General features: G+C 26.4%; 9 protein-coding genes across 9 annotated transcripts; 6 read left to right on the forward strand and 3 right to left on the reverse strand. All coding sequences in view use genetic code 12, as the record gives it.

The window, feature by feature from the left end:
• Positions 1 to 1,350: 1,350 nt before the first annotated feature.
• Positions 1,351 to 4,404, forward strand: KGF54_001865 (uncharacterized protein; the record flags this gene model as incomplete). The annotated part of the gene is made up of 1 exon (XM_051762281.1): positions 1,351 to 4,404. One exon carries the CDS (start codon positions 1,351 to 1,353, stop codon positions 4,402 to 4,404), a length of 3,054 nt encoding a protein of 1,017 aa, XP_051621403.1.
• An 83-nt stretch (positions 4,405 to 4,487) lies between these two features.
• KGF54_001866 (uncharacterized protein) lies at positions 4,488 to 5,093 on the reverse strand (the record flags this gene model as incomplete). Its single annotated transcript, XM_051762282.1, has 1 exon — positions 4,488 to 5,093. The coding sequence occupies one exon, from the start codon at positions 5,091 to 5,093 to the stop codon at positions 4,488 to 4,490; it is 606 nt and encodes a 201-aa protein (XP_051621404.1).
• Positions 5,094 to 5,431: 338 nt separating this feature from the next.
• ZCF21 (Zcf21p) lies at positions 5,432 to 7,375 on the reverse strand (the record flags this gene model as incomplete). Its single annotated transcript, XM_051762283.1, has 1 exon — positions 5,432 to 7,375. The coding sequence occupies one exon, from the start codon at positions 7,373 to 7,375 to the stop codon at positions 5,432 to 5,434; it is 1,944 nt and encodes a 647-aa protein (XP_051621405.1).
• A 4,459-nt stretch (positions 7,376 to 11,834) lies between these two features.
• KGF54_001868 (uncharacterized protein) lies at positions 11,835 to 12,455 on the forward strand (the record flags this gene model as incomplete). Its single annotated transcript, XM_051762284.1, has 1 exon — positions 11,835 to 12,455. One exon carries the CDS (start codon positions 11,835 to 11,837, stop codon positions 12,453 to 12,455), a length of 621 nt encoding a protein of 206 aa, XP_051621406.1.
• Positions 12,456 to 12,733: 278 nt separating this feature from the next.
• KGF54_001869 (ribonuclease P/MRP protein subunit) lies at positions 12,734 to 13,120 on the reverse strand (the record flags this gene model as incomplete). Its single annotated transcript, XM_051762285.1, has 1 exon — positions 12,734 to 13,120. One exon carries the CDS (start codon positions 13,118 to 13,120, stop codon positions 12,734 to 12,736), a length of 387 nt encoding a protein of 128 aa, XP_051621407.1.
• A 420-nt stretch (positions 13,121 to 13,540) lies between these two features.
• KGF54_001870 (uncharacterized protein) lies at positions 13,541 to 13,885 on the forward strand (the record flags this gene model as incomplete). Its single annotated transcript, XM_051762287.1, has 1 exon — positions 13,541 to 13,885. One exon carries the CDS (start codon positions 13,541 to 13,543, stop codon positions 13,883 to 13,885), a length of 345 nt encoding a protein of 114 aa, XP_051621408.1.
• Positions 13,886 to 16,918: 3,033 nt separating this feature from the next.
• On the forward strand, positions 16,919 to 18,892 carry KGF54_001871 (uncharacterized protein; the record flags this gene model as incomplete). Its single annotated transcript, XM_051762288.1, has 1 exon — positions 16,919 to 18,892. One exon carries the CDS (start codon positions 16,919 to 16,921, stop codon positions 18,890 to 18,892), a length of 1,974 nt encoding a protein of 657 aa, XP_051621409.1.
• Positions 18,893 to 19,216: 324 nt separating this feature from the next.
• KGF54_001872 (uncharacterized protein) lies at positions 19,217 to 20,158 on the forward strand (the record flags this gene model as incomplete). The annotated part of the gene is made up of 1 exon (XM_051762289.1): positions 19,217 to 20,158. One exon carries the CDS (start codon positions 19,217 to 19,219, stop codon positions 20,156 to 20,158), a length of 942 nt encoding a protein of 313 aa, XP_051621410.1.
• A 682-nt stretch (positions 20,159 to 20,840) lies between these two features.
• On the forward strand, positions 20,841 to 24,737 carry MYO5 (myosin 5; the record flags this gene model as incomplete). The annotated part of the gene is made up of 1 exon (XM_051762290.1): positions 20,841 to 24,737. One exon carries the CDS (start codon positions 20,841 to 20,843, stop codon positions 24,735 to 24,737), a length of 3,897 nt encoding a protein of 1,298 aa, XP_051621411.1.
• Between the last annotated feature and the right edge of the window lie 145 nt (positions 24,738 to 24,882).

Below are 24,882 nucleotides of genomic sequence, written 5' to 3' on the forward strand. Positions count from 1 at the left end.
TCTTCTTACCCCACACAAAATCAATTATTGAAATTTTTCATATTTATTGAATAATTTTTAATAGTTAGAAGCTGTGAAAAATTTTATACATCCAAAAGAACCATGTTAATTAAAATATGAAGTAAATAAGTATATTGAATACCTCGAAACATAAACCCTGAGAGTTAACGTATTTGGTTAAGAGCTCAAATTCAAACTAAGACAATTAAGATATGGCTAATTAATTATAAATAATTCATTTGACATTTAACCTCGCATCAATATATATTAAACTAGACTTTTGATTATATAATAAATAATAAATATATCAAATATTAATTTACATAAACAATAATTATGTCAAATAATATATAATAATATAAGTTATATAATTGGACTCGGTAATTGTTATATTATTATATATCATATTCAGTATGAAAAATATAATCTTATCAATAAAGTTGTCAAATCAAATAATAATTGTTATTATTATTATACTATAATTAAAGATTAAATTATTTTACTTAATTAATTATTAATAATAATTTACTTAATTAAGTAATGTTTCAAATAATTAATTTCTAATTAACTATGAGCTACCATCTGATTGGTTTTTTCAATCCTCTGATAATTTTATTAATTGTCTAGATATATGTTTCAGATATAGATTCAAAGATATATATATATAATTGAATCATTGGTGGGTTTTATTAGAGATTTTGATGATCTTTTAAAATAAAGATTTTAATTTGTAAGGGGTATATTGTTGATTAATTAAAAATGTAAAATTAATAATAAAGTTTCAAACGTTAGTTAAATAATTAAAAAGATTAAAAGACAAAAATTATAAAGAGAGAGAGAGAAAAAGAAAAATTAATATTTAATATTTAAATTTTCAACATTTCCAATTTAATTTTTGTAATTTTTTACAACCAAATTTAATTACTTGATTTTTATTTTTACAACCAAAGATTGAATCATTTTATTCAAATTGGTTTATATTACAATTTCACAATCTTATCATATTTGATATCAGTCTCAGCAGATAATTAACCTTTCCATTAAATCATTAGGACTAATTTTCAATAAATTCATTTCTATTATTCATCCTTGAATTCCCCTTTTTTTTAGATCAAGATTTTTATATTCAATTTATTTAATTAATTTAAATGATTAATTAGTCAAAATAAATTCTGTCACTCATTCTTTATTTAAATATTTATTAGATTTATTCATATCCAAATATATTATTACATAAGTTTTTAAATTCCTTTAACAAAAAATTTACATATTTTCAATTCATCTTAAGTATTATAAAAAGTCATTCATTTTTTTATTTAAACCCAATTTAATTTTCACAATCTTATCATTATGTATATCGAAAATTCAATTAATGATAAATATATTAGTACATTAAATTTTGGATGTTTTCCAAAAAATGTACTACAATTTCAAGAAAGTCAAAATTTATTTCAACAATTAGTATTTATCGATTATCAATTACAATTGTTAATTAATAATGAATTTAATGGATTGGAATTAACAACTATAACAAATTATCAAGGTTCTAATTCACCAAAAGAAAAATTAATTCAATTAATTAATTATACAAATTCAATTAATATTAATTATAATAAAGAAAATAGAACTTATGAAGAAAATTTATATTATACTGTATTAATTTCACATTTATTATATCTTGATGGGAATTTAATTGAAATGAATAAAATTTTAAATTCAATAAATGTTACTTATCAAGTTAATAAAAATTTAAATGTTTCAATCAATACCTTAGAATTTATTCAATATTTAACTGTTAGATTTTATACTTTATATGGTTTAAGTACAATTCATCCACAAATTGAAATTTGGTTTCAATACCTTAATCATTTTAATAAACCATTTGCAAAATCTCAAGTTATTGCAAATCATTGGTTAGATTTATTATTTAAAAATTTAACTGTAGTATTAAGTAAAAATGGTTCTATTCAATTTTCATTTGTAAACAATGTATCAAATTTACCATTTTATAAGAACAAATTATCAATTATTAGTTATTCAAATTTCTTGTTAAGACCAGAACAATCACTAGTTATTAATAAAGCTTTTAAAGCTGATTATTCCTCATATTTAAATGTTGAAATTAATGAATGTATTCACCTGAAAATTCAATTTCCAGATGCAGCTGATACAAATAATCAAGTAAATGATTTTATAAACAATTTATATGAATCTTTGAGTTATGTTCCTTTTAATTTAGCAATTTTCAAACCATCATTAAGTAAAAAATTTTTGATTGATGCAACAACAAAGACATACCAAAGTAAAGTTGTTTTATCAAATTTTATTTATACATTAATTGATTTAAATGAATATGATGAAGCTTTAGCTGCATTTAATACTTACATTGCATATATTGAAAAAGATCAAGAATTAAAAGAGGGTCATGTTGACGATATTTTATCAATTATTGATACTTATAGTACTTGTATAATACATTTTAATCCATTAAAATCGTTTGCAAAGACTAAAAAATTCAAATATACTGATGAAGCATTAGTTTTAGAAAATTTGAAAAAATTTGTACTGGAATTACAAAAATATCTTGATAAATTAAGTTCATTGGTTGATTTAACTTATGATGATAAAAATTATGCAGGTGATAAAAACCCATTATCATTCTTGTATAGAAAATATAATTTAAATGTTTTACAATCTGATCAATCACAATTTATTGAATTGATTTCAAAAGCATGGCATTCAATTGGCTACTACTACAGTTTTTTATCGATACATGAATCACCAAATCAAACTATATTAGATTCAAATGTTTCAAAAGTTTTATCAAATTATAAAAATTCATTAATTATTAATTCAACTGGTAATGTATTATACTTATTTACGTATGCATTATCATTAGCAAATATATCACAATTAAAACCATCATTAAAATTATGTAAATTTATATTAAAGAAATATCCAGAATCTTTTAAAACTTGGAATCTATTAGTATTATTGATAACTTCATTCAACAATGATAATGATGAAATTGAAAAACCAGCTGGTTTTAATGATAATATTTTACCTGATAATTTCACAAATGGAAACGGACAAATTGATTCCAAAATAAATGGTTATATCCCACCAAAATTAAAGATTAGAGAACCTGAAAAATTTATTAATAAAGCATTAAATATTTCAGGATTATATATTTTAAAACATCAACAAAGAGATATAAAATTAACATTGGAAGCAAAATATGAGATTTTACAATTAAAATTAACTCAATTAGCTGTATTAGAATCAATTCATGGATCTCAATATATGATTGATTATATTTCAGAAGTATTTGTATTATATCATGAATTATTTGATGTTAATTTAAATCAATCAAGTTCATTATCTTCAAGGCAATTTGCTTCAAATGAAAAATGGTCACATAGACCAAGTTTTATTGATCCAAATGAATTAAATAAAGTTAAATCAAACTCACTTAATGAAAAAGAAGTACCATTTCAACCAGCACCACCAGCACCACCACAACAACAAAAACTTCCACAACAAAATGGTGAAAATTTAACTTCAGTTTCAACTAAAAAACATAGTCATAATCCAGTTGATAGATTAAAAAGATTTTCCAAGATTCCAACAAGAGAAACATTATTAGGTAGAAGAGATTCAGTATTTTCTACAAAAACAGTTTCATCTGGTGGTTCATCAACAAGTACTGCTCCTCATCACATCAAGAAGCCAGAATTTGGTAATGGAATTGCTCATGATACACTGATCACATCACAACCAATTACTGAGAAACCAACTGCTACAATTCAACACCAACGTCAACCACAACAACAACCACATACTGATAATTTAATAGAAAGAAAAATTTTACAAGATATATGGTTATGGACATCAAATATTTTTTTAAAATGTGGATTATATGAAGAATGTGAACAATGTATTAATGAAGCAGAAATAGTATATGAATCAAATGTTAAAATTTGGATAGCAAGAGGTTATTTAAATTGTAAATCTAAAAAATTTTTATCATTACAAAATTTTGAAAAATCATTAGAAACATTAATTTCAACAAATGCTAGTTCAAAATATAATCAATCAATTGAATTAGGATCTGTAATTATTGGATTATCTAAATTATTTTTAATTGATGATGATCCAAAAAATTCCATATTTATATCAACAAAAGATATAGATGCAGGTATAATTCGTATTAAAAACTTGTTGGAACAATATTCATTAAGTTGGCCAATGGGACAAAATAATATTGAAATTTGGTATTTCTTGAGTAAAATTTATGAAATTATTGATGATAAAATATTATTAACTCGTTCATTATGGAAATGTATTGATTTAGAAGATTTAAGACCTGTTAGAAATTTTGAAGTTTGTAATTTAAGTGTTTAAATAAGAGAAGAAAAGTTAGCAAAATACTTTATTTAATTTTAATTTTAACTTAATTTATTATAATCGTTTAATTATGCTGTAAATTATTTCGAACCTGGTGCTCCACCTCCACCACCAATAGCTTGTTTTTTGATTTTTTTCTTATCATCAATTTGTTCAACTTTAACATCTTCTAATCCAGCTTGTTGTTTTAACAAACTTTCAATATATTCTTTAGCTTCATCACTTACATCACCTTGTACCAAAATCTCATCTTTTTTTTCAGCATTCTTTATAACTGATGTACCAGTAGCAAATTTTGATGCAAAAGTTTTAGCTAATTTTTTAGAATCTATATTAAAAACCTCCAACCCAGATATTGATATAATATGTTTTTTTTTATTTCTTTCTATTCTCTTTATAGTAATTTTAGAATTTTGTTTTTTCTCTAATTCTTTCTGTTGTTTTAAAGTTTCCTTTTGTTGTTTTTTTAAAAGATCTTTATCGGAAATATTTAAATTTGATAAAGCATCAGTTGTTGTTTCGTCTTCATTTGAGGTACTAGAACCGTATAATTTTGAATATAATTCTGGATTTGTTTGTTTTAATGATGTTATACATTGAGTTATTGATGCTCCGTATTCACAGAATTCTGGTGGAAATGTACATACTTGACAGTATGTTATCTGTTTGGGGAATATTTCTGACATTGGTTGTTGGGTTTGACTAGTTACTGAGCAATTGATATATTTTACCTTTTATAAATTAAATTTTCAAATCTTCTTGTAAAAGAATTTAAGTCATGAAATTTTGTCGCGACGAATAAATTTTCTGACACATTTTGACTTTATTATTAAATTTATGTAAATTTTACATTATTCATAACATTTAGAAGTTGAAGTTATGTTTAGTCGGGCGGAAAGGAGAAGTTTAAGAACGAAAAATCGATATAATATTACAGACTATTAATTCCGAAAAGATGAATAAATAAATAAATAAGTTAATAATTTTTATTATACAACAAACTAAATTGCCCAACTAAATAAAATTAAGTAATTAATTTTGAAATCGAAACTTTTTCTTCTTCATTATTACCAGTACCAGTTTTTAAATTGCTAATAGATGGTAACTTAATATCTTTTGTTTCAGTTTTTGAATCACTAAGTTTGTTTTCTTCTTTTTCTTCACTTTTTTGCTTCTCTTGTTTAAGTAAATTTTGTTGTTCCTGCTCTTTTATACTTAATGAACTTATATTTGTAACTGATTCTTGTCTTGGTAATTTATCATCTATTTCATGAGTTTTATTTGTGAATTGTGAAATATTTGGTAAGATTGGTGATGTTGATGTAGTTGCTGTATTAGTTGGTGAAAATCCACCACCATTTTTTAATTTTGGTGATGTTAAACTTTTTAAACTATTTGGTAATGATGAAGGTTGTGATGTTATTGTTGGAGTTTGTTGTATATTAATTTGTGGGATTGGGATAGGTAAAGATGGTAGTTTTTGATCATTATTTGTTGGTGGTGATGATATTGACGCTATTGATGATCTTTTGATTTCTTCTTGTGCTTTTGGTTGTTGTTGTTGTTGTTGAATTTGTTTTATTGGTATATTTTGAGATGCCATCACTGCTGCACTTGCTGCTGTCGAAGTTATTGGAGTTAATGATGGTTGTTTTTGTGGTGGTTGATGTGGAGGAATTTGTTGTATTTGTGGCTGTTGTTGTTGTTGTTGTTGTTGTGGAGGTTGTTGTTGTATTATTGATGGTTGTTGTTGTAAAACTTGAGGTGGTGCAGGTTGAGTTGATAAAGAAGATGTTGGAGCATAAACTATAGTACCATTATTTGTCATTATTGGAACTAGTGGACCATAAGCGGATTGAACAATTTGTGGTTGTTGATTTGGTGGAGCTGGTTGACTCATAAATGATGGACTTATTGATGGTGCACCAACACCATTAGTTGCTGGAAACCCTGCAGGAATAATTGAACCACCTGGTAAAGTGACCATTGGACCATTTGCGGTTTGTATAGTTTGTAATTGTGGTTGCTGTTGTGGATGTTGTTGTTGTTGCTGCTGCTGTTGTTGTTGTTGTTGTTGTTGTTGTTGCTGTAATATTGATAATCTTGGACTTAAATTTGGATGTTGTTGATTTATCCCCAATCCTTGAGGGGGTTGTTGTAATTGATTATTTGGATCATCCATTGATTTATTAACTTCAATTTTTTCTTGTCTTATATTTTGATTATATTGAGCCATTCTTAAAGCAGATCTTGCATTATTATCTAAATTTAAATAAGCACAATGTAATTTACCTTTTAAACAATTTAAACATGATGGTAAAGTTTCATCACATTTTATTCTTCTTTTTTTACATGTTCCACAACCTAAATGTGAGTTCCTATGTTTTCTTCTCAGATTTTTCTTTTTTCTTGCTGCTGCTGCTGCTGATGATTCTTTTAATTCTTGTGAGTGTTGTTGGCTTAAATTGGGTGATAATGGCGATCTATCTAATTGTTGTTGTTGATAAATATTAGTTGGAGGAGTAGTTGATTGATGTATTGCTGACGCTATATAATTTGGATTAGGCATTAAATGTTGTTGTTGTTGTTGTTGTTGTAAATAATGAGGTGGTGGAGGAGGAGGAGGTTGAAGTTGATTTGGAGGTGGTAGGGACATGGATGGTTGATGTAGCTGTTGTTGTTGTTGTAATAATTGATTTTGTTGTTGAATTGGTAATATAGATTGTATTGGTTGTAAAGTTGAAGTTGATGGTTGTTGTTGTTGTTGTTGTTGATTTAATGAAGGTAATGATGTTGTAAAATGTGGAATTTGTGATTGATTAGATATTATACTTGGATTTCTTGAATTTATATTTGGATTTGAATAAGGTGATGAATTGTTAGTTGCTTGAGTTGTACTAGTATTGGTACCAGTTGAATGTTTCCTTGGAGGATCAGGATTTCTTAATGCTTTATTGTATATATCCATCATGAGGGGAAACTAATTAAAAGCTATTTGATCTAAGTATATGAATGTATATAAAATTTGGTTGTAAAAAAAATTAATATATATTTGATTTGTATTGATTATGATTGTAAATCTTAATAATTAATAATAAATTGATAAAAGACTATATTAGAAAAGATAAACTAATAAGGAAACTTATCATTGACACTAAATTTTTAATTAAAATTAATTGTAATCAATAAATTAATAATTGGTTTTAAATTGGAATGATGATGAGAAAAACTTAAAAATTCTGATTTAATATTTGTAAATAAATAAATAATAGAATTTTACGGTGATGTGTAATAATATTATTTTTTTAGTACTTGTGATATTTCGTATCGTAAATTATTTAGAATTATTTAAATATCTAATATTGAATGAACCAAAGTAAAAGAATATAATTTTGAAAATGAATTGAGATTTATTTTGATTAATTATTAAAATATGACTTTTATAAAGAAGAAAAAAATTATATGAATGAATGAATGAGTAAAATTCAAAAAACAAATAAAGAAATGAAATTTAAAAAATGTGATTTTTTGATTTTTCTCAATTAAATAATAAATAATAATATTATTAATATTATAAAATTAATTTTTAGAATTAATTATTCTCTCTCTCTCTTTTTTCTTTTGAGTAAATCTATGTTTAGTTGTTTTAATTTTCTATTATTTAATAATATTGTATAATCCTTCAACTTATATATTTAATTAACAACAACAACTTATTGAGAATAAAAATATTAAAAATATTAAAAAAAATGTATGACATAAAAATAAAAAAATAAAATAAAAAATAAAAAATAAAAAATAAAAAATAAAAAATAAAAATAATTTATCATCATACAAAATACTGTATATAATTCAAATACTGTATATAACTCAAATTTTATATACAGTAATTTTATTCTCTCTTAAATTTTAATTTTAATTTTTTTTAATTTTTACAAGAATTTACGAAATTTATTCATATTAAATACTGCATATAGTACAATATATTTTACGCAGCAATAACAAAATAAAAAATAAAAATTTCTCGTAATAAAAAAAATAAATTAAAAAATAAAAAAAATAAAAAAAAAAAATTAAAAAATGATCTTATTATTTTTATTTGTAAAAAGAATTATATTTCTATGAATTTACGATGAATTTTATATAAATAAATATTTAATAATAACATTTGCCATCAGAATTTATGACATTAATTTACTTGGAAGATACTTTTCAAATATATAAAACAATAATATACTATAAATATTAATTTGTTTTATCCATAAATTACTCTCAATTTTTCACTTTCCAAAAAATGATGGCTGTGTTGTACCTTAAATTTAAAAATAAAAGTTATTGTTTTAGAAATCTTAATATTAGTCTAATACTTTTTATAACCTATTTTTATTTATTTCTTTGTTTAGAATACAATTGTACTTTTTATATATATTATTGATTCTCGTAATAAATTTTTCAATCATTATTACTAAAGATTCAAAAGCTATTAACTAACTTCAATAATACTATTACATTACGAATCTTGAATAATCAAATAGGTAGTGTAAAATAATCAAGCTCTTATTTAGAATTGTCCCCTTAAAAAGAATTAATAAATACTACATATTTAACTAAAAAATTAAATATTAAGTATATAGAATCATTGCTTTCTTTTATCGTTTTACCTAAGTAATTGCTATATTTTTTGACTTCATTGACTTGATCTTTCAAAAATGACTAGTAAAATCAAAATGCTTCATCCGTAAATTTCAAATCAATGTATCAAAGTATACATAAATTTAAACTTTTTATAATTCTATTATTTAAAAATATTTTAATTTTTTATTTCTCCATCTCGTAAAATTTAAATTAAATTGGAAAATTAATTCATATGTATTTTTTATTATAAGATTTTTATTGTTTTCTTTTAAACCGTTGGAAAGATCAAAAGTAAAACAAGACAATAACTTATATGACATTTTTCAAATGGGAATTGAGTAGTAAATAAAATAAGTGATCAGTTTATTGTTCGAATAAGTATTATCATTTTTACGGATTTGTCATTCAATCTACTAATAAAAATAAAATTAAAATCAAAAAAAAGTTTAAATCGTCTAAAAAAGTTTAAAAAATAAAAATTGAAAAAATTATGATATCATAGGAAATTTTTAAACTAAATATTAAAATTATTTGTAAGATTTAAAATATAAAGGATAAGCGAACTTAGAGCAAGTACTAATAACAAAAGCCATGTAAATAATTTTGAAAATCATTTTTTTCAAATTAAAGGATCTCCAAAAACCCCAAATTTTAACTCCAGCATAATTCTCCAAATTTTTTAATTTCGCTCAAAAATACGAAATTTTTTCAACTGTTTTGAATACAATAGATTCAAAAGAACTTACATGATAATGTGAATACTGTATACAATAATTGCAGTTATACTATAAAATCAAATTATCCTCGGAGAAACCGCATATTTGAAAGACAATAAACAGATTTTTTGCCACTTATATGTATCGTATCTGAAAAAACCTTATTTCAGGATTTTGCTTTTTAAATTACCATTCGTTCGGTGATTAAAATTATAATACTCATCAATATGACGAAATTGATCACTATACTACACCGTAAATTTTGAATTTGATACATCCCCTGTCTGTCAAAAAAAAAGCACAAATAAAATTCGATTAGGGACAAAACAGTTTTAAATGACGTCACAAAAAAAATACAAATAATTGATTTTGAATTATGACTTTGTGTCTTTGGTAAATGTATGATTTAACTTTTGAATTTTTTTTATTATTGTTGTGCTGTTATTTTATTATTGACTGTAAAAAAAATTTTAAATATTATTTTAATAAGCTCAAAAAATAAAACCCTTTTTGTAAAAATTTCACATTCGGTTAATTAAGGTACAAAAATAAACGGTTTTTTTTTTGTTTCTCAATATTATATTCTTTCTTCTATTTTTTATTTTTTACGTATTTATTTTTAAATTTTTTATTAGTGCTTGAAGGTGCAATGATACGAAAGATTTAGCCTGACTGTTAATGAGTTTTGGTTTTTTTGTTTGATTATCCTTGAGCGAGAGATATTGAAATATATGCTGATATTATTATCAAGTTATTGTTTGCATACTCTATCAGTTTTTAACTTCCCAGGAAAATGACAGTGTGAGGTTTAAACAAAAAGAAGCGGAAGAACTAATATACCGTGCACACTACTCACTGTACCAGTGAGATTAAAAAAGTCTATTAGATTGAAGTCTTGAAATGCTCCAGTTATAAGTTAGAGTAGATTAATACTAATTCAATTTTTTTGTATTCGTAAATTAATAATAAAATTAACGAGAATATTTTAATGCACGTTAATTCTAGATCAAACGTAACATCAATTTTTTAATTACTATCGTACTTTACTTACATATTTTAATTCTCGTATTTATTATAATGCATTTTATTTCTTTATTATATGTTAAATTTGGGTGAAGAAAGTAATAACAGAGATACAAATAACGTGGTTTTCAATGTACTTCAAAGTCTTCTTGTTGAATCACACTCTCTAGATATCTAGAACATTTTCATTTATCGGTTTAACCAGAAGCAAGCAATTAAATAATTAGCTTGAAGTTATGAACCCTTTATTCCCGGAAATGTAAACTTTATATAAAAACATATTGTAAATCTATTACCTGAATTAACCTGAAATTCTCAGGTAGAATTTTTTATTATTTAAAATTAATTTTACGATGAAGTAATTTGACTAATAAGGGAAAAATCTGGACATACGACTACTATTTAATTATTCGGGTTTTGTGAATGGATCGTCTAAACTATTTAATTTTTATTGTCAGTTATGCTGACAATTGTTTGAACTGATAAAAGATATAGACACCAAATCTTTGAATAATCAGATTCAAGCGAAATTGTGAATACATAAAACCCTTTTTACGCGTTGTTCCTTTGATTATATTGAAGTCTTTGAAGTACTTTAATTTCTTACTCGAATTTCATTGCATGTAGGCATTTTTTGGTCCAAAACTAATTCTCTAAAAATAAGAAAGTCATTAATTTTTGAACTTAGCACCTTATTTGTGAGTCCTACAAATTTAAAAAATTATTGTTGCCAAATTAAAGAAAATTATACTTTTAGCATATTACTCAGAAAAATCATAAAATTCAACTTTGACCCCGCTGAACTATTGCAAAAGTAGTATTAGTTTCGATGTTACACCGGCTTATATAGTTGAAAGATGAGTTTGAATACGTTTGAGGTTTCAAATGTATTCTATTGATAAAATAATTATTATGGAGCGGAATTTAATTTGGAGCGCATCTTGAAAAAAAAGTATTTTGTTACTTAGTTTTAGTATGATCCATCTCATCAAAATATCAAAAATTGCAACCAGATCTATAAAGATTAGATTACCCTTAACTTATTTTCGATATATGTCTTTACCAAAAGAAAACAATGAATTAAATGAGAATCTACAATCATTAAATATAGATGAAGAGTTAATACGACAGAATAAAAAAGAAGAAATAAAACCAAAAGACAACGAAGAAGAAGACGATGATACTGATTATTTACCACAACAATCTAAAACCAATAAACAAAGAAAACCACAGACAGAAGAGGAATATCAACACCAATTAAAACTATGGAATGAATCAGGACCTCAAATCAATACGGAAAATTGGCTATACGAAGAAATCTTTGATAAACAGCTAGATCCAACCCAAAAGATTAATAGAGTTAAATTATTACACGGATGTGAAAAAGCATACTACAACAGAGATTGGGAAAAGTGTTTGGAGATATGTAAAATTGGTGAAAAATTATTTCAAGTGGATTTAGATGTAATTGGTGAGACTATGAAGATTAATTTAAGTTTAGAATCTAGAAGACAAAGAATTAGTAATAAAATTGAAAGACATATTGTTGATTTATATAATATTCGACAAAGATGTTTGGAAAGGATTAATCAAGAAGAAGAGCAAATAAAACTGGAAACGAATGGACAAATTAGTAAGAATGGAGAGAAGAAAAGAAGGTGTAAAAACAATTGATGCACTTAATAAATGGTGATGAATGTAATAGAATTATAAAAACTAGTTAGCTTCTTCTCCTTTTTGTATCAGTAATGAATTAATGACCTCAACTTATAGAATCAGACTTCTTACTTGTATCTACCAAGTAGCCATGCAGTAGTATTTGTGTACATTTGTACGACAGTAAATTTGCCACTGGCTTCATTGGGTTTCTTAGTGTCTCCTTTTTTTTTTTCAATTGAATTGCAATCCTGAACAATCTGACATGCTCAATGCATTATGAGTGTAAAAACGTATTATTCACGTTTCAACCAAACCCTTGCTTCAACATAACTAACCATTCTCTTTTGATATTCCCTTTCAGGTCCATCAAAATGATTTTCTTCAATAGAATCTTTAGTGCAAATAGTGTTATCAACAGCATCTTCAATTGAATCAATTTGACTTGTATGACTTTTCTCAAATTCATCTAATACTTGTACTGAACCAGTTAAAATATCAACTTTATAATTTTGATCATTTTGATAATTCATTGCTATTTTCAATGTTTTTTCTATAGTTTTGCCCATTCCTTTCACAGTAATATATTTGACTTTTTTATAATTCTCATTTTGATATTTTTTATTATAGTTTGATGAATTTAAATTATTTAAGTTTTTGGATTTTTCGAATTTTGATAACATTTTACTTATCTTTTTAAGGGCTGATATGTATGGAGTTGATGATTTTACCAAGAATGTTGAATTGAACTGTGTTTCTGTTTGTAGTTTTATATTTGGACTGTGTTTAATATGTTTTCCCTGAATTTTTTTCCGAAGTGTCATAACGATTGTTATTATGTTACTGATTGGAGGAATAAATCGAGGATGATATTTTTGTAGTTGATGATAATTATCAAAACTGATCTATTGATTTTGTGGAAACTACGATGATGTAAATCTGAATAATATAAAATATTATAATTTTTGAAATGATAATTCAGAAAGTGAAACGCGAAAATGCTGTTACAAATTTATTTTTTTTATTTATTTACCTTTTGCAATCAATTTATCAAAATCATATCTTTCAACAAAACAAACAAGACTTAGCACACAACCCATATAATGAGTAGAAAAAGACAACTAGATTCAGAAAATACAGATTACAACTATTTGTCTTCAAATTCAACATGCTCATCTACAAACTCACAGACTTTATCATCCTCACCAATACAATCAACATTACAAACTTACAATTTTATACCTTCTTCACCAATACGAAGTAAGAAAGTACAATTAACCAAGATCCATACAGAAGTACACCAAAAAACTATAAATATGATGATTCAAGCTCAATTGGAATTACAGCGACAAGAAAAATTAAATGTCAATATGTGTAATGAAGTGAATAACGATACAATAGTAGAAGAACACGGAGCAAGTACATATTTCCAACAACCATACTGGTAAGTTATAGGTCAAAAGTTGTTCATTACCAAATTTTCATGACTTTACGAATATACGAACTAATGATTATAATTATCCAAATGTAATTTCTTTTTTTTCCTAAGAGTCCAGTTCTACAGCTTCTTATGTTCTCTAATACATAATACACAATACATAAAACACAACACAATTAACTATATCGAAGTTTACAGAAAATTAAACAACATTGAGAAGAATATCTTGTTGGTCCAAAATTTCTTGTAGTAGACTTTATTATTTTTCAAAACATAAATTCAATCAATTAATACAAACAAATTGTATAAATCGTAATTAAAATCCAATAAAATATTAAAGTCATTACAAAAAGGAATATCAACAAACTCAAAAATCTTGGAAATACATAATAGCAGGTGATTTTAATTTTATGAATTACAGATATCATGCAATAAAAATTTTGTGATCCTCGAATTCAACATTGCGAAGACAGAGCGTCAATCTCTAAAAGTTATCATCCCTGAATCAAACCTTGTGATTAAAACAAACATAACGTTTTTTTCGAGAATCCCAATAAATTCTTACAAAATTAATTTATTTGTAAAAATCTTGATTGAAAACCTCAAGAACGAAAAGTGTAAGCGAGGTCAGGAAAATATAATAAGCTCCAGATGGGTTCACACATACAAACCAAATGACGCAAGGATTAATAGTCAACCAAAATAAATCAAACGTAAATCTTTAACTTGATTCTGGTATGAGCATCCAAAATTTATCACGTATTTCATATTTGAAAACATTGCAGATTTTTATAATATTAAAGGGGTAGTATTAAATCAAGTTTAAACTATTTTGGCTTCCCAAATTTTTTAGGACATACGGTAGGTACATAAGGACATGGAATACCTGAGGAAAAGAAGCAAATCTTGAGACAGTTAATGGTCCCTCAAACTCCATCACAAATGCTCATGACAGCCGTTATAGTGACCAAGAATTTACACATGTAAATCGTTCTTCCACCACTAACTGTCTAGCATATGTAAATCTTTCTTAAATTGATATTAATAAAAATTAATAATCATTTACTAAATTCAATAAATTTATACAACATTGATGGTTGTATAAATCTTGATTGTAATCTAAGTTTAAGAAACCATCTATAATTTGCTTTCAATTTATTCAACAATTTGTTTTTAGTCAAAAATCAAATATGACCATATCAAACAAATAATAAATCATGTTGGATGAAAAGATTTAGTTATTAAATTTTTTTCATTGTTAAAGCTATAAAAAATTTTTGACGTCCTATTAAATTTTATGACATGAATTAATTTCAAGACATGATCACAATTTGTAGCTACAATATTCAAATAGCATTGACTTGGGCCAACGAGGAAGATGCTAAAATTTAAGAGATACCTCATGTTGTGGTATTTGGTTAAATGACCACAGGGATATTTCAAGAGCAAATTTCTACAACTGAAAACAAATTAACAATACATAATACACAATACATTATTCAATTGGAAAGCAAATGGAAGTATACATCGACCACAAGTCAATTCGAAATCACTTCTCAATACTCTAATAGCAACAATATTATTACTCAGATATGAACTCAATCAATTCGATACAAACAAGTTGTAAGAATTGTAATTAAAATCCAATTGATAATAAAATTACTAAAGAATATAACTATATTCCAGCTGCTAAAGTGATAATAGCTGATATTCTTAGTCGCTATCAAACACATAACATAACAAATGGTTCTTGAACAGAATAGTGTACTTAAGTTTGAAAACTCTTCAAGACTTAATCAAGACATTGGTTTGTGTGTACGAGTAATTAATCTTTCATCAACAAAAATATCATTGAAAAAAGGACAAACAATAGTAAACCATATCAATGGAGATGCTCCATGTGGACTATAATATTTTTTTGGGATTCAATTTAATCGCTAGAAAAAAATTAATTGGAAAATTGAATAAGTTTATATAAACGAAGAACATAACAAATGTGATTCGACTTAGTATAAAAAGTGTATTATTTGTTAAGTACCCGTCAATAGAACAATCCATCATATACAAACAAAAATCAAAATTAAAACGTTTTCTTCAAGAATCTCAATAAATTCTTACAAAATTAAAATATTTGTAAAAATCTCCATTGAAGACCCCAAAACGAAATTTAAAAATCTTGTTCAAGTAAAAACACTGAAAAAATCATAACGCAGTGAACCCCTATTGTAATGATGCTATAATCAAAATATGTTTCCCTTCTCTTGATGCTTATAACAACCTAATAATGAAATATTATAAAGATAGTTTCATTTTGTCATGTTTATTTTCAAATTTATCGAAATTGATGGAAAAGTTTCCTTTGATTAAATTAAAGAAAAGTTAATGACCACATAGTTCCAATATCAGAAATTCACTTGAATATTCAATTTAATTGCCATTTCGTTTTTATTATTCGAACAATCTAAAAGAACTCCTTCCATGTTAAAAATTGGCCAACATTTACTACCAATAGGAGAATACGTCATAAATGCCCACCCTTAAGCTTATATCACCATTCGAAGTAGACATTGGCTTATATCCCTCAAAATCGATTGTCATAAACTTTACTTAAACCAGTCTTATCATTTATAGATAACCAAAAAGATTCAATAAATTCATACAACAATTTTTAGTTGTAAAAATCTCGATTGTAATCTAAATTTAAGTTAGAATTGACATTTGATCAAGCTTAGATCCCTAAAAAATATTCAACTTTGACGAGCTGGAATTATGAATCTTGTATCAATTCTTTGCATGAATATAAATCAGTGCAAAATAATTTCAACGAGAAAAATATCATTTGCACAGATAGGAAAAGAGTTATTTTAAATCCAGCTGGACGAAAAAGAAATAATTTATGTTTTTAATCTTAATGTACACAAAAGTTATTGCTACCAATCTATTTTGACATAATTCCATAAATTATTACAGTAATTATTAAAATATAAATTTGAAAATTTCATGTTTAGTAATATACATTGAACTTAGCTTTGAAATCAAATAGATGATACGGATAAGTAGAGTAAAACTCCGACATCAGTTAAGGTTCAGCTCACTTAGATGGGGAATTGTACCGAATAGTCATCACTTTATTCAGTCCGAACCACTACAAGGTTCAATATTAAGACACTTCAATTCAAATTCAAAATTACATATTCATCAAATAATAGAGAACATTGTTGAGGAAATAAAAGAAGATGATAATAATGATGAAGAAAATAATAAAAAAGATCAGAAAAACTCCAAGAAAGATGAAAAAAGCTCAAAATTTGAAAGATTTAAATCATTTTTAATGAAATGTGTTGAAACAATGGGTATAACAATATCTTCCATAGGTATATTAGCATTAGCAGGTTATTTATATCACATATTTTATAATGAACATGTATTAAGACAAATGAATGAAGCATTTGAAAAAAAAGATCCAGATTCAGAAGTTATAATGTATTCAAAATTACAAAATCATAATTCAGATTTAGAAATTTTTAAAGAACATTGGGTTAAAAGACCTCAACAACAGTTACTTGATGACATTATTGCTGGAAAAATTATTGGTAGATATTTTTTAATTATTGGTGAGAAGGGAACTGGTAAACTGAGTTTATTAACTGAAGCTATTAAAAAAGTTGAGGGATTCAATGTTGTTATATTGGATGCTTCAAGAGATGAAGAAAGTTTTAGGTTTAGACTTGGTAAAGCTTTAAATTATTCATTTAATGAAATGTATCTTGGTAGTTTATTTTCAATAAGAGGTCCAAGAGATACAACGGCATTATTAGATATTGAAAGAGCTTTTAGTAAATTAGAAGAACTAGCTATCAGAAGAGTTGGAGAATATAAACGTCCATTGATTATGATTATAAACAATGCCCATTTAATTAAAGAAAATGAAGAAGGAGCAAAATTATTGGAGTTACTACAACAAAAATCTGAACTGCTAAGTGGGTCAGGATTATTAACAGTTGTTTTCAACTCTGATGACTATTGGGTTTATGAAAAATTAAAACAATTAGGTACAAGATTGGAATTAATAAATGTGAGAGATTTTTCTAGAATTGAAACTTTAAGTGCATTAAAATTTATAAGACATAGATTTTTCCCAAAGGATGAAATATTAACAACTGATGTATGTAATGCAGTTTATGATCTAATTGGTGGTAGACCACAACATATAACACAAGTTGCAAGACATAAAGATATAATAAAAGCATGCCATGAAATAATTGATCGAGAAAAGACTTGGTTTTTAAACCAATGTGGTTTATTAGGAATGGATATGGATGATGATGTTATGGAGAGTGGTAAATTTTCAACTAGTGCAATGTTATTGATGAGAGAATTTGTTGAAATGGATAGACAAAGAATGAATATGATTATCACAAATCAGAAATCTCCTTATGTTGATCATCATTTACCTGAATTACCTTTATGGAGAGCAAGACAAATACAAACTAGAAATGATTATATTCAAAGATATGATAATTTAAATATTTTCACAATAGATTCTGAATCAAGAGTAAGAGCAGATAGTGTACCAATGATGAGAGCATTTCATGAAATTGCATCACAGCCACATTTTGATCAATTATTGGAAGATACAATAGATAGAGTTGGTGATATTGAATCATTGGGTAGAACAAGAGAAATTGTTTTGAAAGACTTGAATTTGGGAAGTAAGTATAAAATTTATAAAAACAATAATGAAATTGAAATGACAATGACAAAATCTCCAAAGCAATTAGATTTACATGGAGATTTTAAAGTATATAATGAAGAATCATTGCAAAATGATCAGCAAGAAGATGATGATGAAGATGATGATGATTTATATCTAGAAGAGATTAATAGAAAAGATAGTAGAAAATGGTGGAAAAAAAGAATGGAAAAATTTGATGAATTATATTTACCAAAACCATCAAAAGGCGTTGATGATGGTAATGATACCGTTCTGGATATAAATAGAGTTGATGAAAAGTAAAACCGTTGATTTATTTTGTTTAGATATTTGAAGTTTAATAAAAGTAGCAAAGTAAAATAATAATTTGTATTTTAATAGTATCGGATAAATACCAAAAGTATAATAAAATTAAGTAGGTACAGCGGCTTTCGTAAAAAACACCAATTTTGTGTTCCGTAAATAAAATCTTTTAAGTTTGTGTAAAGAACAATTGATTTAAATAATATCTCAAATTTATATAATAATATTATAAAATAAGATCTTGTTTTGTTTATTATAATAATATAACAACAAGCTACCTTACTAGCTCAATTGATATCGCTTGTCACCTTCGATCCAACTATAATGACAAAAAAACATAATCCATTATTTATATCATCAAAACAAATAGCAAATCAAATTATAGATAGATATGATAATTTTTTATTAGATTGTGATGGAGTTATATGGTTAGATGAAAAGTTAATACCAGGAGTTATACAATTTTTACAATATTTAACAAAACATGGTAAAAATTATACGTTTGTAACTAATAATTCATCAAGTTCAAGACAAGATTATATAAGTAAATTTGAAAGATTAGGTTTACCAAATATTAGTAAAGAATCTATTTATCCTACTAGTTACTCTGCAGCTTTAGAGTTAAAAAAATTAAATATACCTGAAGGATCCAAAATATGGTGTTTATCAGATAATGGAATAAAACAAGAAATGGAAGAACTTGGGTATATTCCATTAGGTGTGAATGATCCAAAACTTAATAAGAAAAATTTGGATTCAAGTATATTAAGAGTTGATCCTGATGTTAAAGCAGTAGTTGTCGGTAGTACTGAACAAAGTTATATGAGAGTATCAGCAACTTTACAATACTTATTATATAATAATAAAACTTTACCATTTATAACAAGTAATATTGATAGACTTTATCCAGGGCCTGACGGAATACCACTACCTGCAGAAAGCTCAGTATATCATTATGTTGCTTGGTTATCTCAAAGAACGGATTATATAAATGTTGGTAAACCAAGTGGAGAATTCCTTGATTTAATTTTAGAAGATAATCATTACGATAGAAATAAAACTATAATGATCGGTGATACTTTATATACTGATATTAAATTTGGTAATGATGGAAACTTGGGGAATGGACAATCTTCCTTATTGGTTTTATCTGGTGGAACTACTTTAAATGATTTAAAAGATGTTGTTGAACATTCAAAAGATGAAAGTTTGATACCACTGTTTTATATACAATCATTGGGTCAATTAGTTGATTTGCTTGAATAATTAATTATGGTTTGAGGATTTTGCCTTAGGTTCGATTAGTGTGATACAGTAAACTGATTCCACTAGTTTTGGAGGTTATGATTAAAAAAGCCACTTAAGATTTGCTAATAAAGGATTTAGATTTAGAATTAGATTTGGAGTAAGTATAGATTAGATTTAGAATTAGAATTGATAATAGATAAAGTAATTGGGTTATCAAGAGGTTCAACTTGTTAAAATTGATTGCAAATTATCACTTTTGCTATTGATCATATAAGTTTTTTTCTAATCTGGCACTGCCATCTATTTTTGGAGAGGTCTGTAAATTGCTGTAGATTTGGACCTCTAACTTATCATTTCAAAAGTAGTTTATTCAAAAAAGTGAGTGGAGGACTAATTAGCTGAAAGTCAACAATTCGTTTTCATAACTTTCACCAACTCGAAGTACTTAAAAATGAATGACTCGAGATGAAATCATTCAGTTTCATATTTTTTCATCGGTTACAAAAAAATTGGCCATGAAGAAAAAAAATTAAAATTAAAGTAACAAAATTTATTAATGCGATAAACTCCTTTTTCTTTCCAATCTAAATTTCCAAGAATTTTAAATTTTATTTCAATTTAAATAACAACCAGAACACCACTATATTAAAGCTTATAGATTTAACCATCACCAATTTTATCCAATTTACTTGAATAATTAATGGCTATTGTGAAAAGAGGTGGTCGTTCAAGGGCCAAACAACAACAAGCTCCAGCGAAAGTAAATGGAAGCACAACTGGTATAAAGAAAGCAGAATTTGATATAACTAAAAAGAAAGAAGTTGGAGTATCTGATTTAACACTTTTATCAAAAATAACAGATGATGCAATAAATGAAAATTTATATAAAAGATTCATGAATGATACCATATATACATATATTGGACATGTCTTGATTTCCGTCAATCCCTTTAGAGATTTGGGAATATATACAATGGAAAATTTAAATAAATATAGAGGAAGAAATAGATTAGAAGTACCACCTCATGTATTTGCAATTGCAGAATCTATGTATTATCACTTAAAATCTTATGGTGAAAATCAATGTGTGATTATTTCTGGAGAATCAGGAGCTGGTAAAACAGAAGCAGCAAAACAAATTATGCAATATATTGCAAACGTATCTGTAAATCAAGAAAACACAGATATATCAAAAATTAAAGATATGGTTTTAGCAACAAATCCATTATTGGAATCTTTTGGTTGTGCTAAAACTTTAAGAAATAATAATTCAAGTAGACATGGTAAATATCTTGAAATTAAATTCGACGAAAGTACTTATCAACCAGTAGCTGCTCACATCACAAATTATTTATTGGAAAAACAAAGAGTAGTATCACAAATAACAAATGAAAGAAATTTCCATATATTTTATCAGTTTACAAAACATTGTCCACCTCAATATCAACAACAATTTGGAATTCAAGGTCCAGAAACTTACATATATACATCAGCTGCAAAATGTGTATCAGTTGATGGAATAGATGATGGTAAAGATTTTCAAGATACTTTAAATGCAATGAACATTATTGGATTGACTCAGCCCGAACAAGACAATATTTTTAGAATGTTGGCTCTGATACTATGGATTGGTAATATATCTTTTGTTGAAGATGAAAGTGGGAATGCAGCTATACGTGATGATAGTGTCACGAATTTTGTTGCTTACCTTTTAGATGTAAATGCTGAAATTTTGAAAAAGGCGATTACTGAAAGAACAATTGAAACTTCTCATGGTATGAAAAGAGGATCCACTTACCATGTTCCATTAAACATTGTTCAAGCAACAGCCGTGCGTGATGCCCTTGCAAAAGGTATATATAATAATTTATTCGAATGGATAGTGGAAAGGGTCAATAAATCATTGAGTGGAAGTCAACAATCATCAAAATCCATTGGTATTCTTGATATTTATGGGTTTGAAATTTTTGAACATAATTCATTTGAACAAATTTGTATTAATTATGTGAATGAGAAATTACAACAAATTTTTATTCAATTAACTTTAAAAGCAGAACAAGATGAATATGTTCAAGAACAAATTAAATGGACACCGATTGAATATTTTAATAATAAAGTTGTGTGTGACTTAATTGAAGCCACAAGACCACAACCAGGTTTATTTGCAGCTTTAAATGATTCTATTAAAACGGCACATGCAGATTCTGATGCAGCTGATCAAGTATTTGCTCAAAGATTAAGTATGGTAGGTGCAAGTAATCGTCATTTCGAAGATCGTAGAGGCAAATTTATTATTAAGCATTATGCTGGTGATGTTACATATGATGTTGCTGGTATGACTGATAAAAATAAAGATGCAATGTTGCGTGATCTTTTAGAAATGTTGGAAACTTCTTCAAATTCATTTATAAACCAAACATTATTTCCACCTGAATTGCTTTCTGCTTTAGTTGATGCAAGAAAAAGACCTGAAACAATGTCTGATAAAATTAAAAGAAGTGCTAATGAATTAGTCGACACTTTATCACAATGTACTCCATCATATATTAGAACTATTAAACCAAATCAAACGAAAAAACCCCGTGATTATGATAATCAACAAGTTTTACATCAAATCAAATATTTGGGTCTTAAAGAAAATGTTCGTATTAGAAGAGCTGGTTTTGCTTATCGTTCTACATTTCAAAGATTCGTTCAAAGATTTTATTTATTGTCTCCTGCTACTGGGTATGCTGGTGACTATATTTGGCAAGGTGATGATTTAACCGCTGTCAAAGAAATTTTAAGATCTTGTCATATACCACCATCAGAATACCAATTAGGTACCACAAAAGTATTTATTAAAACTCCAGAAACTTTATTTGCATTAGAAGATATGAGAGATAAATATTGGCATAATATGGCTGCAAGAATTCAAAGAGCTTGGAGAAGATATATCAAGAGAAAAGATGATGCGGCCAAGGTTATACAAAATGCTTGGAGAATGAAAACTCATGGAAATCAATTTGAACAATTACGTGATTATGGTAATTCTTTATTACAAGGTAGAAAAGAACGTAGAGGATTATCAATGTTGGGCTCTCGTGCTTTTATGGGTGATTATTTAGGCTGTGGTGATAGAAGTGGGTATGGTAAATTCATTGTGAATACAGTGGGAATTAATGAACCAATTGTATTTTCGGAAAAAGGTGAAATTTTATTATCAAAATTTGGAAGATCATCAAAAAGATTACCACGTATTTTTATAGTAACCAAAACATCATTTTATGTTATTGCTGAAGTTTTAGTTGAAAAAAGATTACAATTACAAAAAGAGTTTACAATTCCAATTCGATCAATTGCAAGTGTTGGACTTTCAAATTACCAAGATAATTGGGTAGCAGTTTGTTTATCCTCACCAACACCTACAACACCAGATGTTTTCATCAATATGGATTTGAAGACAGAATTTGTCACTCATTTAAAAAGATTAAATCCAGGCTTATCAATTACAATTGGTCCAACAGTTAAGTATCAGAAAAAACCTGGTAAATATCATACTGTCAAATTTATGATTGGTTCAGGGCCTCAAGTTCCACCAAAAGATGATTTATATAAATCAGGTACTGTAACTGTTAATCAAGGTTTACCACCAACAAGTCAAAATCCAAAAAGACCAAGAGGAAAATCAGGAAAAGTTGATTATTCAAGATATTATAATAGAGGATCAGGTAGAAGTTCTGCTCCGACTTATAGTCAACCTAAACCAACAGCTAATTATCTGGTTCAACCTACTTATCAACAACCTACTCAACCTACTTATCAACAATCTGCCCAACCATCTTACCAACAACCAGCTCAACAAACTAATCATTACCCACAATCTTCAAAACCATCTTACCCAAAACTGCCAACTCATCAATCTCAAACACATAAAGCACCGCCACCTCCACCAAACATGCAGGTTGCTGCTGCTCAAGCCGCGTTAGGCAAAACTCATATAAGTCACGAACGACCTCAACCAACTACGCCAAAAAAACCAGCTGCACCATCAAGACCAGCTAAAAAAGTTGCCCCACAACCACCAATCAAAAAAGCTGTGTCACCACAACCACCTGTTAAAAAAGTAGCTCCTGCTCCACCTCCTCCTCCTCCGACTTTATCAAAACCAAAATTCCCAACTTATAAAGCCATGTATGATTATGATGGATCTGTTCAAGGTTCATTACCCCTTACTAAAGATACAACTTATTATGTTACTCAAGTTAATGGAAAATGGGGTTTAGTTAAAACAATGGATGAAAGTCAAGAAGGTTGGTCACCAATTGATTATTTACTGGAAACTTCATCAATTTCTAGCTCAAATAATACTAATATCACAGCCACAAGTTCAACTAATTCTAATCCAATTAGTGCTACTAGTGCTAATAATTCTTATTCTACTCAAGCTTCAACTGTACTGAATGGTGGAACTTTAGGTAATGGATTAGCTGATGCTTTAAAAGCTAAAAAGACTGAGGAAACAACATTAGCTGGTTCTCTTGCTGATGCATTAAGAAAAAGACAAGATGCTACTAGAAGTGATGATGAAGATGACGATGACGATGATGATTGGTAATTAGCTTATAGATTAATTATATATACTTCATTAAATATAAATATTTGTAACATTATTAATATAAAATTTTGTAAAAATCTTGTATAATATTTTGTGTCAAAATTTATTAAAGTTTTAGTTTTAACCTAATTTATATAATTAATTA

Source organism: Candida jiufengensis (genome assembly GCF_024610255.1).
Source record: "Candida jiufengensis strain CBS 10846 chromosome Unknown scaffold5, whole genome shotgun sequence".
In the NCBI taxonomy this organism is placed as follows: Eukaryota; Fungi; Ascomycota; class Pichiomycetes; order Serinales; family Debaryomycetaceae; genus Lodderomyces; species Lodderomyces jiufengensis.